The sequence below is a fragment of the Orcinus orca genome, chromosome 19 (assembly GCF_937001465.1).
Source record: "Orcinus orca chromosome 19, mOrcOrc1.1, whole genome shotgun sequence".
NCBI classification, from domain to species: Eukaryota; Metazoa; Chordata; class Mammalia; order Artiodactyla; family Delphinidae; genus Orcinus; species Orcinus orca.
In genome coordinates this window covers 37700458-37718170 of record NC_064577.1, presented here as the reverse complement: position 1 = coordinate 37718170, position 17713 = coordinate 37700458, and the positions used below count along the sequence as shown (strand labels likewise).

The following is a 17713-nucleotide window of genomic DNA, read 5'->3' as shown; positions in this document are numbered from 1 at the left end:
TGCTGCATGTGGCCCGAGGCGCCCCCTCCACTAGAGCTGCCCTGTGCCCACAGCAGGTCCACGGGGAACATGGGTGTTCTCTGCCCCAACGGACTGTGGATGTGCAGACTGCCCGTAGGCTTTGCTCTGCCACCAAGGCAGGGCCAGCGTGTCTCTCCTCCTCTGATTTTCCCAGGTGGGCTTCTGACAGCCGTCCACCATGTCCCTAACCATAGAGAACTCACACCACGTGTCTCCCCCTGGTGCCTTGAAACCCTCTCGATGGGATGAGATGGGAGGTGGCCAGGCAGCCACCCCCCACCCCCACAAGCTGCTGTCTCTAAAGAAATCCTCCTCAAAAATTCTCTCGCCCTCCACCCTTTACATCCTCAATGAAGCGGGAGGTTTTAGAGTTGGGGGGACATTTTTTCAGCTGGTGGCGTTAACAATAGCACCTCACTTGGGCATGTCCCCTTTGCTGTATCTTGGTTCTCCTGTGAAACTTCCCATTTGAGGTCCATTTGGGGGTGCAGTGTGGCCATCCCTTTGCAGGAATCCCTGCCTTGCGGGGTGAGCGTGGAGCCCTCTTGGGGCTCCAGGGATATGGAGAAGCCATATAGGGATGTGACGGCCCAGCCACTGTCACACACCCTCCCTCTCTTTGGCTTCTCTGAGCATCTCCCTTGCTGGGATCAGGGGATGTCAGAGATGTGGGCAGCAGCCCGCGGTTTCTGATTTGCATCAGGACCAGGATATCAAGACACCGCGTGGGAAAGCGAAAGCGGTGGGCTTCCCAGTGCCACGACGGTGATGTCGTCGGCACGCCTCCTCGTGTCCTCTGTCTCCAGGACTCCGTGCCATTTAGCTGGACTTGCTGTCACTCTGAGCCTTTCTTCCATAACCTTGTCAGAAACTCAGATCAGACCTATGCTCGGAGCTGTGCTTCCCAGACAGTCGGCTGTTGTCGAGTGACGCGGAGCTGTCACCGTTAGACCTCACAGGCCATACAGTGTCAGCGTGCAGAGGACCCAGAGATGTTCCTGCCTAGGAACTGGCAGTGGGGGAGCTGCCCGAGCCCACTGCTGGCCCCCTGCCCCTTGCCACAGCTGCCCTGGGCCAGCCAGTGGGCTGGCTGTTTATAAGGCCATCGTGCGTCTGTCCAGCGACCCAGGGGCTCTTTCTTTTGCCTCCGCCGTGTTCTCTGTGGTGGACCCGTATGGCAGGTGGTGGTAACCTGGCATTTCTGGTTTAGGTGTAGAGACTGAGTCATTGCAGGACTGGCAGAGAAGACTGGTGGCCCAGCCAGCAGCTGGTGGGCATTTCTCAGGGTGGTGGCCTCTCTGTCACTGTCCATCAGGGCATGTTGGCTCTCCTGGGATCATGGGGTCACCGCACGTCAGTGTGTGATGTGACCAACTTGCCTTTTAGGGGCCCTTTCTTCTGGACAGTTGTATCCATTGTCCTGCTGCAATATCCCGATTTTTTTCATGATGCAGAAATTGGTGTTGTATGGAAGCTTATTGATTTTGGTACCACTGATGATCAGTAGCTTTTCTCAGTCTTTTTTTGTTTGGGGTGGACTGGGGCTCCCTAAGCAGGAGCCCAAGACACCCCAAAAGCTGCTCACTGACACTGCTGGCCCCCCTCCCTATTCTAAGCATGAGGTTAAAGGGCTTGCCCAGCAGTTTGGAGGAAAGAAACTGAACCGCCGGGGGGCCCCTGCTGTGTCCCAGGCACTTTGCTAAATACATTCACACCATTTTATATGAATCCTCGCCACTCTTCTGCAAGGTGATCCAGTGTCATCACCTTGGGATTCTAGAGTTGGAGGCAGGGGCCCAGAGAGGCTGAGTAATGGTGGCACCTGGGTTTGAACCGCAGCCGGACTCCACAGCCCGCGCCTAGTCTTCCCTGCACCTTTGCCGCCCGCCGCCCCAGGAGCGCTGGCTGGGGCTGGGAGGGCAGCCTCCGCCCAGACACAGCTCCCACAGCCGTGGCCGAGCAGCAGATTGCTTCTCTGACCTCACCTGTCCTGTGTCTTTGTTGAGTGGGGTACTGAGGACCCTGGGCCCATTGTGGAGAAGGTCTTTCCTACTGGACTGTGTCGCCCGTAAAGTGCGTGGTTGTGTGGGTTTTGTTCAGTGAGCTATTTTCATCCACGTCCCCGGCAGTCACATTTGCAGAGAGCCAGAGGTGCAGCGCCTCGGTGCTGCTAAGGCGTGCCTTTCCTGAATGCTTTCAGAAACATAGCGGAAGAGGCGGGGAGCTTTGTCTCTAGCAAACAGTAACCGTCTTTGCTTTTATCCTCTTCATTTGCTGACACACAAACCAGCTGAAGAAGCAGGCATTGGAGACACCCCCAACCTGGAAGACCAAGCTGCTGGACATGTGACCCAAGGTCAGTGGGCTAGAATCGCCTGCCACGCGTGACGTGGGGGGCCGGGAAGAGGGGCATGGTGACACAGATGGACCCTACCTACCCTGAAAAGAGAATTTGGACCTGGGCCTTAATTCCTGGTCTTTAGGAGTTGGTTTTTATCGAAGGTGGGCTATTCAGACAGAGAAAGAGCTCTAGCTCTATCTAGCCATTTCTGAGTCTTTCCTGAGGTGTTCAGTGTTCTGAAAGGAGCTGGCCCTGCCCAGCATGGGGAGTCGAGAATCAATGACCAGGAGAAACGCAGATAATATGTACGATGAGTGATTTCCCCTGTAGGCGGCCCTCTGGCCTGTCCCGGGAGCAAAGCCTCCACCAAATCACCACTGAGCTGTTTCTTTTCAACTCTCTTCTGTGCAGCCTTCAAACCTTATTATGATTTTCTTCTCAGGGACCAAAACTGCTGTGCTCAAGAAAAGCAACTCCATATAATCACTGAGCATACATGTTTTAAGAGCTCAATTTTTTAAATCCTAGAGATTCCTGATCTTAGGAAACGGAGACCCCGCCAATACAGCCTAGCTGGGTTTGTTTTCCGTCATTTGCTGCATAAATGAATTTGACAGTCTACTGTGTAATGTGGAAGCTTCTAGATTGTAAGAAAGCAGGGAAAACACTGTTCTTTTCTCCAGAAAGTGATTTGGGATTTGTATAGCGCCACCACTGGGGCCATCTGACTTTAGGAAGACTCTGGGCCCTGAAGAAATGTCTCCTTGAAGGTGTTTTGAAGCCTAACTAACACATTTCTGCTCCCCAGGGGTCCCTGCCCCGTAGTGGGCTAGGGTTTCTCATCTCACATGTCATGGAAAGGCGTGTTTTCATTCTTAGGCTTACAAAGAGCTTCAGAAAATATTAGAAGGGATAATCATTATAAGGGGAAACCTCAGTCTATGTGTTAAATAACTAGAATCCTGCCTCCTGTTTCTTTTCGGTTATGATTTGCAGCTTTTAGGTAAAATGAGAGGTTTTTATAACCTCTGGAAATGATTATTTCCATAAAAAGAAATGAATGAGTTTTTTCTACCAATTTTTATTGCAGGCTATGTCTCCATGCCCCTAAAACATATTCCATGCAACAAAAAGATCAGGCCATCCGCTTTCCTAGAAACTTTACTTTTGTGCTAACTGAATTTTTGACTTTCCCAGCACTGGCCTAGAGTCATATAGATATAAAGATGAACACCAGGTAACATCTGCCATGGGAAATTGGCACCAAATCTGTGAACACGTGGAGGTTTCCACCTCTACTCCCAAGGCCAGTATTTAATGTCTTGACTGGAGCTGCTGATCCACATGGCCAAGCCCAAGCTCCCTCCAGTGGAACCTTGTGAAATTCAGGCTCACTCGTGATCCGCAAACGTTTTATTTGACACAGGCCTGCAGTCTGTTCTGAACAAAAACAAGCAGCTTTAGGGAGAGCCGTGTATACAAAAGCACAGCTATTATCTCTCTCTTGCTTTCCTGCTGCAGAAGGAAAACCTCTGGCAGCCTGTGTTCATGACGTACTAAGACAGATAAGATGTTTCAGGATGGAGCTGCCATTGGCTGAGTATTAGGTGTGGGGAGACCCTACCCATCTCACCCCTGCTCACACCAGGGTAGACCTTTCTTCTGTGAGTGTCTCCAGGACCAGGTCTCCCAAGGGAGTGTGGGGACACAAATTTAACACATTAAACTGTGTTTTCCCAAATATTTTTTACCTTGGACCCACCCCCGGTGATTGCTACGTTTCATATTTACTGAGCACTTTACAGTCTTCTGGGAGCTGAATAGAATGTTCTCCCAGCCTGGCGCCTTCCTCCGGGAGTGCCATGGCATGAGCTAAGGTTCCTCACACACGCATGCACACGCACACGTGCATACATGTGCTGTACTGTCATCTGTTGGTAACTTCTCAGGCTGTGTTTGGTGCCCTTGTTTCTATTTAATGAGGGGCTTTAAAGTCCTGCAGCATATCAGAGTACAGTAACGTCCACATCACGAGCAATTTCTAGGAAGCTCTGGAGGAAAGCTCTTCCCAGAAGGCGCTGGAGACCTGGCCCGTCAGTGGGTGTTAAGGACCGGCAGCTGCTGCCGCTTCTGGTCTGTTGAGCGGTGGGTTGGGAAGAAGAGGCACTGAGGCACCTGCTCAGGCTGCCTGCTGCCCAGCTTGTTTCCTCCTTCTCTGTCGTTTGGGCGGTTCTTCCCCGAGACTGACCAAGGGCCCCCGTGAGGTGCCTGTAGACCCCGCGGAAGGCGGAAATCAGCACGTTTTCCTGACACGCCTTCACGTCCTGATCCCTGGCCTTGTGGCAGGCTCTGTGGCGGTGCTAGGAACACGAGATGAGTGAGATGGTGAGCTCAAGGCCCCAGTGTAGGGGTGAGAGGTAAGGGTGAGCTGGGCCTCTTGATAAGGGTCCAGTGGGCAACTGCAAGGACTCCGACTGGGTTGGGGCGAGAGGGACGTGTTACCCATGCGTGTGGACACCTGTGTTCTCCCACCTCCTTCCCCTCCCCTCATCCAGTCTCTTTCTCTTCCAAGACCCCCAATCCTTTGCGGTTCCAGATTTTGTTTAGAGGAGAGCCATGAAGTTGTTCTGGAACTAGGTAGGATGTTTGAAGAGTTGGGAGTTAAAACAAATACGGAATGTTTATTAGGAGAACCAATGAGCATACGACTACTGTCCTTAATACACAGATACTTTTTTTTTTTTAATTTATTTTTGGCTGTGTTGGGTCTTTGTTGCGGTGCGCGGGCTTCTCACTGCGATGGTTTCTCTTGTTGCGGAGCACAGACTCTAGGCGCGTGGGCTTCAGTAGTTGTGGCATGCAGGCTCAGTAGTTGTGGCTCACGGGCTCTCGAGCACAGGCTCAGTAGTTGTGGCGCACGGGCTTAGTTGCTCCGCTGCATGTGGGATCTTCCCAGAGCAGGGATCAAACCCGTGTCCCCTACATTGGCAGGCGGATTCTTAACCACTGCGCCACCAGGGAAGTCCCAATACACGGATACTTTAAGGAGGGATTCACGTGAATGTCGCATGAATGAAGCAGAAAAAAGGGCAGTGTGCCCTCCATCCACCGGGTTGGCACATGGCAAGTGGTGTGATAGGGGTGAAGCAGTGGTCCCCGTGGGCCGCACATGTCTTTGCCGTGCAGACCACCTTTACTGCCACGGTGGTCGCCTCACCTCGTGCAGAAGGCTGTCCATAATCCACGATCCGGATGCACCTGAACCATGTTTCTGTTTACTGGGGTCTCGTGGCAGGTCTGTTAGTAAAGACTTGAGCCCTGATGGCGATACGTTTCGGGCTTTTCAAATCTGTCAGGGTGGGTTTGTAGGCGCCTGCTGGTTTCAGTCAGCAAAGAGAGAGAAGCAGAGGAAAAGAGACCCTCACTGCGCCCCAGCCAGGTCCCAGCTAGAGGCCAGAGACTTCGGGGGGCTCGCTGTCCCTGGAGAGGAGGACAAGCTTCGTGGCTGGTGGAGTTAGCACGAGGCAGCCCCAGTTAATGACAGGATGCTCGGAGCCCAACCAGACCCGCGATGGGCAGAGGGATAATGCTGCCACTAGACGGCGCTTTGGTCCAAAGATGAGAAAACTGAGGCCCCGAGAGGGGAGGTGCTCACCCAGCAAGTTGGTGGCAGATAGACCGAGAGACCTTTCATTCTGAGCAAAGAAAAGCAACGAGGGTGAGCCCAGAGCGTGGGCTCCTTTCTTGGTTAGGTGGGCTTGAGGTGCCGTTTAAATGTCCTTTTCTTCTTCCCAAAGTGTGTCCCCTCTCTTAAGCACTTACTGCGCTCTTGCTAACCTTTTGCCGCCTCCGCCTCTTCAAACCCAGAGGAGGGGAGAGTTCCGGGCCAGCAGAGGGAAGTGTCTGAGAGGCCCCCTGCTAACGGGCTTAGCTCTCAGGTCCAGCCTGCACACGGCCAAGAAGCTTCTGGGGTCTCCGAGCTGCATCTGGGGGAGAAACAGCCAGAGGCTCCCGTCCTGGCGATCCCTCACCTTTCCCAGCATCATCCTGTCTGCCAGCCGCCTCTCCCACCAGGAGGCCCTCAGGAGCCCCACCAGGAGTGGGGACCAAAGCAAGGGGAGCAGGCCGAGGAGGGGCTGGCCTTTCCGAAGCCAACCTACCCTGGATGTCTCCAGACGGAGCCTGGGAGTGTCAAGGTTGTCCAGGAAAGCTTCCTCAGGGAACCAGGGCGCCGTGGAGGTGAGGCCATGGACCCCGGGACCCCAGGTCTGACCTGCCAGCACGTGTCTGACATGCCTGGGGCTCCCATCCTGCCCGAAGGCCCCAGAGAGGCCACACACCAGCATTCGGGGCCAGAACCTGAGGATGCAGACGGCAGCCGCTGCGGCTCTGAGCTGCTGGAGTGCCAGCTTCTGGGAGACCTGACCCAGGAGGGGCCGCCTCTGAAGAGGGAGCAGGGCAAAGAGAGGCTGGGGGCCGAGGAGGTGGATGAAGACCGGGACACTGACGAGTCCTCTCCCCAGGACTCCTTTCCCTCCCAGGCCTCCCCACGTCTGCAGAGCCCCACCACCCGAGGCGGGCCAACCCCCGACGCATTTTCCGGAGAAGCCCCTGGGATCCCTGGTTTCTCAGCCGTGGGTGCCACCCCCCTCCCTGTCGATTTCCTCTCTAAAGTTTCTGCAGAGACCCGGGTCTCAGAGCCCGATGGGCCCGGGGAGGGGCCCCCAGCGGAAGGGCACGACGAGCCCCCCGAGTTCACGTTCCACGTGGAAATCAAAGCCAATGTGCAGAAGGAGCAGGGACCTTCGGAGGTGGATTTGGAAGGGGCTGCAGTTCCTGGGGCCTCTGGAGCAGAGCAAGAGCCCTGGGGCCCCTCTGAGGGCAAGGACACAAAAAAGACTGCCCTTCCAGAACCATCTGAAAAGCAGCCTGCAGCTGGTCTGCCGGGGAAGCCCGTCAGCCGGGTTCCTCAACTCAAAGGTCTGTGTCTTGAGCTCCTTTGCTCCTGCCCGGCGACCTTGTGTGCCACCCAGGCTGCGGGCACTGCTACTGAGCTTCCGGCCCCTCCTTGGTTCCTGCCGCTTCCAAGGCCCCCGGGGGACAGCCACCAAACCGGCCACTGGGCCTCTGCTCACCCTCCCGCCTCCTCCTGCCCTCCAGGCTCCTCTCACGCTTGCCCGCCGTTTTGCATGTCACCATCACCCCCGCCCCATGCTTTCTGCCCCGTTCGCTTCTCTGGCCACTCGATTTATCCACAAGGTTCCATCGGCCCGCTGGAGGCTGGTGGGCCGCGCTCCACAGAGAGCATAGCAGCTCCTCCCACTTCGGAGGGCTTGTTATGTGTTTCAGATTCATTGTCTAGAACCCTCCCAAGTGGGCATAATTAGCCCCACTTTGCAGATGAGGAAACTGAGGCTCGGAGAGGTAAAGTACCTTGCTGAAGGTCACTGAGTATTAGGTGATGGAGCCAGGTTCGGAATCCAGGTAGGTCTGCTCCGAAAGGCCCTTCCTTCCCTATACACCACAGTGCCTTCCAGAAGGTTCTGAAGTATGTCCTCCTAGCCCGGAGACTCAGAGGGCACGTGCCTGTCTTCTTCGGCTCTGTCAGTGGACAACACATCACATGTAGCAGGCGACACACACGAGCATTTGGAGGTGGCCCAGAGTCCCCACCCCCACTCCACTCCACCCTGCCTCGTGGCAGGATAGACAGTGAGCAGAAACAAAAACTCCCTGTGGAAGAAAACACCTCCTCCTCCCTCAGCAGAGCCCAGGCAGTCCCTGTGCTGGGATCACAGGGGTCTCAGCCCTGGCTCAGTCTTGAGCCCTGGGAAGCGTCACTGCGGCAGCCCTTCAGGAGCTGGAGAGATGGGAGGGGAGGTTCCTAAGGGTCAGGGTCTGTGTCCTGTCAGTGAGAGGACAGTTTATACTCCAGAGGGGGCCTCATGGATGGCCACAAGTCGAGCGCATTCATATATTTAGGTCCTGTAGCATTTTAGAATTATTTGCGGGGCCCAGAAATTGAGGCTACTTAAGCTGTCAGTTGCAGACATTTGTTAAATGTAGATTACAGCCTACTCGTCGTGAAAACTTTGAAATGTTATAGATAAAGGAACCTGTATTTAAAATTTAAGTCAGAGAAAGAGTCCTACTTTAAAATATCCTAAACTCCAAAATAGTATGGGACAAAATACTGTGACTTGACAGATTACAACCGTGTTTCCTGAAGTGGCATTTTATTGAATACTGGTCCACTGGATGTTGATAGGTGTGTAAAGGGAAAAAAGATTTCCATGGTCCAATTAGTTTGGGAAAAAAAACAGGTGAAACAAAGTTAAACAGGGTTTGCTGCAGCAGGACTTGTCAGAGCCTTTAATATTCTAATGTACATTATGACCCTCTGAGAAGGACACATGGTATGCATTTCCCCAATTCGCCAGTCAGCACTGGGAAATGCTGATCTAGCAGACGCTTTTGTTGTGACATAGATGATGATGGTCACTGGGGCAAAAGGTGTGAACCAGGTCCACCTGGGGCTCTTATTAAAATGCAGATTCCCGGGCCCCACCTTAGGCTTACTGTCTCAGAGTGAGCCCGGGATTCTATATTTTAGGAATCTCTCCCAATGGGGTTCTGCTGCATAGTAAAGTTTGAAAACCTCTAGGCTAGGTCATCAGTGCTGGTCACTCTAGAAATCTGGTCTCCAGTAACCAGTGAGATGCTCCAACCAGCCCCATTGTCCCTGGAGCAGGGGATATACAATATTGAAGCCAAAGACAGAAACCTATAACTAGTCTTCAATAATGAATGCCAATAACAGGAGTGAGTTAGAGGTGACACTGGTAGACAAGTGGATTGGTTTCACCAATGGGTGTGGCTTTCCAAACACAAAAGCCGTCAATGGTTTGGTCCTAAAATCCAGAGGTTATCTATAGGATGTTTGACAGTAGCTAGATTGTTGCTAGCTTGGAGAAATGGCAACATTAGTCCTCTTAGTAGAGCCTGTAAGTGGTGAGAAGACCCTCCAGGGTTGGGTCAAGGGTGGAATGGGCTTGTCAGAGAGCCAGCTGGGGCTGGTCACCAAAGCCTCCATTAGTGAGGGGCGGGCTCTGGGAAAACAGCCTACACCCCTTGGCCCTTGAATGAGCAGAGGGTCCTGCAGGGACCGGAGCCTGGCTGAGCTGCCCCATCCGTGGCCCTGGGTTTTCCAAATGCCCCTTCTTGGAGTGGGGTTGGCCCCGGCTGTGGGAGGCTGACCCCGACAGAGACGGGGAGGGAGCCTGTGAGAGGTGGTCCTGTACTGTCTACCTTCCCTGATGGCCCCTGTGCCAACGTATGCCCGGAACAGTTTCCCCTCTGCATGTCCCTGCCCTCGGCCAGCCTGCTGCCCCCTCTTGTCAGGGTGCTCCAAGCAATGACTCCAGTGTGCTGTGTTGATACTAACAACGAGAACCTAACAGATTCGAGGGGAAAGAAAACCAGCTGGATTTCCACTGGCCCAACTGAACGAGACATGTTGTATGGATCCCGAGAAGTCAGCTCCACTCCGTCGGGCGCTTTGTGAGCTGTGCTCATGGGTGTAACGTACATTCTCATTTTATATTTCATCAGCTCGCATGGTCAGTAAAGGCAAAGATGGGGCTGGACCCGAGGACAAAAAAACCAAGGTAAGCTGACAAAACCATGAAACCTCTCTGCTGCCATCAAGTTGATCAAGAAGCCATGCTTTGTATCTGAATTAATCTTTACATATAACATGGGGAGAGCGTTTGTCCCTGAAGTACAACTGTCATTCCAAGTGCTTTGTGTTTTTATGCAAACTTTTAAAATTCTAGCATTTATCCCTGGACACTTGGGCCAGGGAAGGGCAGTCAGCAGGTTATGAATTAATTAATGCTAATTGTAGTTGCATCAGCGTAGTTTGAATTAAGACGTTCACAGTAAATGAAGGTGTGTTAGAATTTTCTGCAATGAAGTTTGAAATTTGCGCGTTTTACACTTCCCGCTTCAGGTCTAGGCTCAGCAAATATGTATCTATGTACATACACGCACACAGATGTATTTAAGATATATCTAGAAAATACCATTTCCTTAGGGGGCTGAGGGAGTACTGAGCAAGAAGGAGATCTCCAGCCTGAGGCGGAGGGTCCTGGAAAAACCCTAGAAGAGCGGACCTGGGAGGCAGGCCGAGAAGGAGACATGAAGGGGGTTGGCGACGTAGGAGTGAGAAGAGGCGTTTTAAGGAATAGGAGCAGCGCAAGCAAAGGCCCCGGGGGCATGAGGAGACTGGGGAGCTCTGAGCAGATCGGCTCGGTTGCTGCCGAGCTCGGAGTGGGGCTGACACAGGCTGGAGGAGGGAAGCCTGACACACACCCTACATACTGAGCGGACACGGCCATGATGCCGTGGACGCCGTCCTGAAATCCCGCCAGCCGGTCTTCAGAAACCCCCCGAGGACCAGAAAATGAAGCAACTTGCTCGCCACCAAAACCACACCCGGAACAGTGTGGTCCTTCTCAGGCTCCCTTTCAGCTGTAGTTTACTCTCCTCCGTGACTGTGCATCTTGGAAAAAGCTCCTGTAAATGCATGGTAGTGTTTTGCCAGGAAACCCTCACTGGGGCCCTAGATGAAGACCTGTTTTCCTTAAAGGCGTCTCAAATGTCCCATATGCATGCTGCCTGAAACGCCTGGGTCTTAATCAGTCCTGGAGGCCTGATGGAGTCCCCAGATGCAGAATGAAGCCCTAAGAGTTCGGTCACCTGTGTTGAGGGTCGCTGCCCAAAGTGCCTGCCCTAGAGGAAGTCGGCTTCGCCATCAGGACTCTGCCCATCAGTGGGGCAGCAGAGGGTCCTGCGGGAACTTGAGGGAAGGCAATAGCTGCTTGCCAATCGTGATGCCCATTCAGGGGAATCGCGTTCTCATGCCGGCATGCATTCTGTTCACTCACCCATCAGGAAGCCATCCCTGCCCTGGAGCTGCTCACAGCCTCACAGCAAGGGGTCAGATCTCTCACGATCCTTGGCCACTTGGCCAGGTAGGGAGCAGTGCCAGGGGAGGGGGACCTCGCGCAGCTGGGGAAGGAGGGGTTGCCAGTACCCAGCCTCAGCTTTTCTTGTCAGCAGCCCCAGAGCTTCAGCCCGCATCCCTCCCCTCACCCCCGTGCTCCATCCCTTTAGCTCTCGTCCTCCCCAAGGCTGGCAGCAGAAAGGGTCTCAGCCACCTTAGTGATGAACCCCAGTAACAAAGTCTCTGGTCAGGACCCTGCTCTGTAGCTCTGACATCCTCCTTGGAACACCTCTGGGCTTGGCCTCTTGGTTGTATTCCTGAAGGCATGGCCCTTCCCCCTCCCAGGCCACCCTTCCCTACCAGGGCCACACATCCCCATCCAAGGCCCCCAGAGGCCATCCAGACGAACCGCAGGTGTCGGCCACCATCCTTCACGTGCTCTCATCTCCGCGAGGCCAGCCGGCTCCCAGAGCCCCGTCCCATTGGCCGCCTGGCCCACCCAGCCTATTTCCTTAGTTGGACCGTGGCCAAGAGTAAACAGTGGCCAGATAAGATTCACCAGACAGTGTTTAGCTTTGAGACTTTATTCAGAAAGTGTGTGTGTGTGTGTGTGTGTGTGCATGTGTGTGTGTGCGTGCATGTGTGTGTGTGTGTGCGTGCACGCGCGTGATCTAAGTGGTGGCAGGCAGAATCTTCAAGACCTGGGGCAGGCACAGTTCTCTTTTTGGCAAGGACGATTCTATCGGTGCGGTGGGAGAGGGCCAGGAGTTAGGGGGCCACCATGAACTCCCCACCTGGAATTGAGCAGAACCTGGGGCACTTCTGACCCATGACACATTGAAGGTGTTTTCTTGAGAAACATCCTAAGAATCACATACTTTTGGCGACCTCCATGAACTCTTTGGGTGCGAGACACCTTTAAACCAGTGGTCTCCAAAGGGCAGCGCTGAAGTAGATCCAATGGGCTGGAGCAAGAAGTACCAGAAAGTCTATCCATTGTCCAAGGTCTGCCACATGCAAGTTTCATAACGTTCATCATATGTTAGCATCGTAGTATATGTATTAGCTGATGCGTAACTGCAAGTACATAAGATGCGTGGTCACTTTGTGTTCTTCCTGATGAGAAGGACTGATAAGGGTGCGTGATCCAGTTTGGCGATCACGGCTTTAAACCATTACCTGTCTTATTTATTTGTAGTCACTGTCTTTTTTTCAGTTTGTTCATTTCTCCCATGTGCTGACTTTTATTTTGATTTTATTCATGTTTATGTTTAAGACATCCACACCTTCCTCTGCTAAAACCCTGAGCCATAGGCCTTGCCTTAGCTCCAAACGCCCCACTCCTGGTAGCTCAGACCCTTTGATCAAACCCTCCAGCCCCGCCGTGTGCCCAGAGCCATCTTCCTCTCCTAAACACGTCTCTTCTGTCACACCCCGAACTGGCAGTTCTGGAGCAAAGGAGATGAAAGTCAAGGTAAGGAAAGCACCTTTGGAAAGAATGAGGCTGCTCTACTGTGGTTTTCAAGTGTATGCTTTTCTAGCTGCAAAGACCTTTCTCTGGATAAGCTCTTACCTAGAAGCGCCACATAGAACAGTTAAATTCTGGCTGAAACAAGGAAAAGGAGGCACCGTGCCATCCTTCTTGGCGCCCCGTCGGCCCTCGTGGCAGCGGGCCCTAAGGCACCGGAGGGGACCCCGGCTTGGAAATCGCCACTATGTTTGGGTTCCTTTGTCCATTTCTGACTTTGGTAACCGGGGGGTGCTTCCAGGTTGCCCTCATTTTGGGTCGGACAGCATCACTCTGCAGCCATGCCTGTCCCACCAGTTTACTCCTTCCTGAACCATCTCGTGGTCCTCAGTTCATGTCAGTTTCTTCTTTGAGTTTGTGTTATATGTCAAGGTCATCAGCTGGGTCCCCAGACCCAGTCACTGTCCCCAGTCAGCTGACTGTGCTTGTGCACCCGTGCTCCACCTTTGGCCAGTTTGCTAATTGATGCTGGTGTTCACCCGCCAAGGGCTCTTAGCACACCTGAGGTGGAACTGAAGCCTGAGGCTTGTTTGGGAGAGAACAGGAGGATAGGGCCGAGCTCTGTTAACACTCTCGGTCAGTTTCAACAAACTGTCTCCTTGTCCCTCTGAAACTAACCACCACCAGTCAGATAAATCCCTAAGGGAGTCAGAGAATGGTGTCCACGTAGGAAGAGTCTACAGATGTCCTGCCTGCCGACACTGGTTGGATGATGAACTCGATCATTGCTGTAAGCTCTGTTGACTTTTTATTAAATACGTTAGCTCAGCTCTTGCAGATAACTCATGTAAAATGTCCCTCCAGGAGGAAAAGGTAGGCGTTTGGGAGGGGCTGTGGATTTGTGTGCCCAGCAAACCCTCGTCATTGTAGAGGACGTTTGTTGTATCTGGCTGGCAAAGTGTCACCCCAACCTTAGCCTCATTTGGAGTCACGGTGGTTGAATGGGGCTGGCATTGACACGGGGTGGCAGGAACCTTTCCCAGTCGTAAAAACCACTCTACCATGCTTCGTTTACAGGGGGCAGATGGTAAACCTGGAACGAAGATCGCCACACCCCGGGGAGCGGCCCCTCCAGGCCAGAAGGGCCCGGCCAACGCCACCCGGATTCCAGCAAAAACCACGCCCACCCAGAAGACCACGCCCTCCCCGAAGACCCCACCGGGCACGGGTAAGGGGGCTGTTCTCTGGAATCCGAGTCGGGGGAGAGCTCGCTGTGGAAGCCCTGACAGTTAAGCTCTGGTAGCTGATCGACGCCTGCAGTTTACTAAGCACCGAATGTTCGTTTTCTAATTCTTTTAATTTTCTGAGCTAGATATTGAATCCCCACTTTTTACCATGAAGAAATCGAGGCTCGACTAAGTCTAACCAGACTTTTAAGCACGAGGAAAATGCAGCCGTAAGACTAGTAACTGACGGAAAAGGGGCTTCTCTGAGATCCTTGGACCCCACGTCCAGGGCCCCTGGGAGGTGTTTTTCAGTCCCCAAATGAGGGTTAGGTGACTATAGGTGACCTCACACAGGGCACGGCCCCTGCTAACTTGCTGGGATGTTAGGGACCCTCGGACAGAACCTAAGAATCTTAGCTAAGCAGTCACACCCTGGGCCCGTTCCCCCGGGCTCCTGTGAGTAAAACCCACTCGGTTTTGAGTACCAGGCAAGGCTTCACTTGAGCCATCTTGCTTCCACTGGGGACAGCCAAGCTGAGTGCCCCTGTCTCACTGCCCTGGGGACTGTCCCAGGAAACTGGGTTTAGATTGTGCATGACTCGGGGGGCGTCTGGCCTGCGCTGGCTCAGGGGCCCCGTGGATCTTATATGGGCTGCGCACGAGGCCTGGGCGGGTGCCACGGGGCCTCTGCTGCCCCTTGGCCCCGGGGTGGCCGCTCAGAGCCCTTGTCTGCTGCATGTCTTGGCTGTGATGTTTCTCGAGGTTGCCGTAGAGTGGGGCCTGCACGGACGCCCGCTCGCTGAGGCCCGTACGTTGGTTTTCTCCCGCAGGGTTTTTCCGCACGTATACGATACGTATGGTACGGGGTAACTTCCAGACTTGTGACTGGGATTTTCACATGATTTTGACGCTGCTTTTTTTCACTGGTCATCGTGCCAGTTGATTCACGCAACTGGATCATAACTGGAAACAAGAACGTGTGCTTCTCTTTGGATCTTACCTGCTCTTGGGTGGACAGATCTCCCCCAAGTTGGCCTTGTTTCCTGCCCGATGGAGCCCCTGACCCCGTTCCCCGCCTTGCTCGCCTCTGTGGATGGCCTGGCTGGGCATGACTGGGCGCCCATAAAAAAACACTCATTAAGGCCTCTTTAAGCTCGATGATAACGAGGCTTTCTGTGGATTTTTCTTTTTAAGCTACGAAGCAAGTGCAGAAAAAACCACCCCACGGAGGGGCAAAATCTGAGAGAGGTAATTCTGAGCCTGCTTCGCCCGCAGGGTCATGCCTTTGCGCACGTGCCTCTTGGGTGGCTTAGGTGTTTAGAGCCGGGAGGACGTGCTTCTGAAACGCAGGTTTCCCACGTGGAGCCTGACGTCGGCACAGTCAGAATTCCTGCTCCTCTCTTCGTGTGGTTTGTGCGGATGTGTCTGTCCCACGGGCCGTTCTGATCCTGCGTGCTCTCGCTGCAGCCAAGGGCTGTGGTGGGCCCAGGGGAGGATGTGCCTCTAGCCGATACGGGGGCTGGAGGTCTGCACTGGCCCCAACCAGGTTACACGTGAGATCGCGCCGGCATCCTGTGGGTGACGGTCCCTGTGCTGGACCCGGGGAGGTCAAGTAACTTGCCTAAGGTCGCTCTGCAATTCAGTGGCGCAGAAAGAATCTGAAGCCACCACCAGGTCCACCAGCCAGCCTGTGTGCCTGGGGGCAGAGGGTGGGGGGCACCGAGCCCTGGCTGCAGAGCTTGGCACCGTGAGGGAGTTCCAGCAGACACGGAGACTCCGCTAAAAGCCACACGCTCCTTCTCCCCTCGGCAAGAGAAGTTGTCGCTTCCAGCAAAGAGCTGCCCTTCTCCAGCCTGGGGCCTGGCAGGTCCCTGTTTGGTACAAATGGTTCCTGGGACGGGGGCATCAGCCACCCTCAGAGCTGGAGCCCAGCGTCCGGCCCAGTGGCTCTCAGACTCAAGTCTGCTCAAGAATCCCTGGGAGCGTGGGAAGCACCAATTTTGCAGGCCCCAGCCCTAGAGATTCTGTCCTATCAGGTCTAGATGGGGCCTGGAGATCTGCATCTTACAGGTCCCACTCCTCCGTGGTGGCTCCGGAGATTCTGATGCAGGGGTGCCTGGGGCCACACTTGGTGAAACATGAATCCAAGAGGCAGACGGAATAGCCAACTATTAAAGTGTGATGGGGGATGAGAAGTGCAGGAAGAGACGCATGTTAGGGAACCCAGGGCTGTTCCGCTGGGAGAGGGGTGGGCCCAGCGGCCTTCCTGGAGGGCTTGGCGCCCGCATTGCACCTGGAAACGTGCACTGCTATTTGCTGCGCATTGCTTTGGTGGGGAGAGGGTTCTCGGGAGGGCAGGGCAGCAGGAAGCGGCATGGCTTGTTTGGAGAGCCAGGGACAGATGGACACGAAGCAGGTATACCATTGTGGAGCCCAGGTACCACAGAGGAGCTGGGAGTTTGGATGGGGTCTGAGGGAAAAGGGGCCTTGAACTTGGAGAACAACTTAAAATTCACCCTGTGGTTAAAGAGTCCAGTGGATCCAGATGGGCCCCTGGCCCACCATTGCGTTGCCCTTATTCGGGGCACAGGCCATGTAGCCCTGCCCGGCCTCACTCACTGCAGGCATTACAATTTTTTCCTCTGAGCTCAGAGTGGGTAAGTGACTTGTCTGAGAGCACACAGCTCGCTGGAGCCTCTCCTGGCCCCAGGGCCACAGGGCAGAGTCGGTCCCCCTCTAGGGGGTACTGGGTGGTCCTTGGCGACCACTCTTTTGCTTCTCTGGGAAGCAGCATATCTCTGTCGCAAAGCAGCACGGCTGGGAAGTGGAGACATTTCTCTAGAAATGGGACCAAGGGCAGCCTCCTGCTGGTGTGACTGAGCTTCTGACCTTGTTTCCACGTGCCTGATCCAGCCCTGAGTCTGGGAACGGACCCCAGGACAGATAGCCCTTTGCTAACTGGCCTCATGCCCTCCTTCCTTTCCAGGTGAATCTGGGAAATCCGGGGACCGCAGTGGCTACAGCAGCCCCGGCTCCCCAGGCACTCCGGGCAGCCGGTCCCGCACCCCTTCCCTGCCGACCCCGCCCACCCGGGAGCCCAAGAAGGTGGCAGTGGTCCGCACTCCACCCAAGTCGCCGTCTGCAGCTAAGAGCCGCCTGCAGACCGCCCCCGGGCCCATGCCAGACCTGAAGAACGTCAAGTCCAAGATCGGCTCCACGGAAAACCTGAAGCACCAGCCGGGAGGCGGGAAGGTAAGGGCGTGCAGAGGCTGGCTGTGCAAGAGGAGGCGGGTGGGTCCCCCGCAGCTGGGCTGGAGGCGGGCGAGCGGCTCTCCTCCCACCACCAGCCTGGGTCCCCCCGCCCACCCCCCATAGCACAAGCACCTCCCCGGCCTCTTCAAGGAAAGACAGTAGGTTACTGTTCGGTTCTTTACTGGGGTCACCACCAGGCCGTGAGTGCCCTGCTCAGGGGAGAGAAAGTACCGGTTCTTCCCTTCCTCACTTCAGCCCTTGCTGATTGGACGGATCTGAGGTGACAGGCTTGTAGCTCCGTGACCTGGCGGTTCTCAAAGTGGGTGCCACAGGGGTTCCCTGGCTGCCTTGTGTTTCGAAAATGAGACAACCGGTCCATAGGTGGGTGTGTCTCTGGT

General features: G+C 54.5%; 1 protein-coding gene across 16 annotated transcripts in view; it reads left to right on the top strand.

Moving 5' to 3' along the window:
* MAPT (microtubule associated protein tau) overlaps positions 1-17713 on the top strand; it is a 99769-nt gene that overhangs the window by 61907 nt on the left and 20149 nt on the right. For 6 of the 16 annotated variants that reach the window (XM_033438986.2, XM_033438984.2, XM_033438985.2 and 3 more), the window contains 4 exons: positions 2312-2377; positions 9974-10029; positions 13915-14065; positions 17050-17315. In XM_033438986.2, coding sequence (XP_033294877.1) covers positions 2312-2377; positions 9974-10029; positions 13915-14065; positions 17050-17315 — 539 coding nt within the window. Of the gene's footprint in view, positions 1-2311; positions 2378-6229; positions 7343-9973; positions 10030-11317; positions 11398-12645; positions 12844-13914; positions 14066-17049; positions 17316-17713 lie in introns of all 16 variants that reach the window. The other 10 variants (XM_049701427.1, XM_033438987.2, XM_049701426.1 and 7 more) reach the window with 5 other exon arrangements.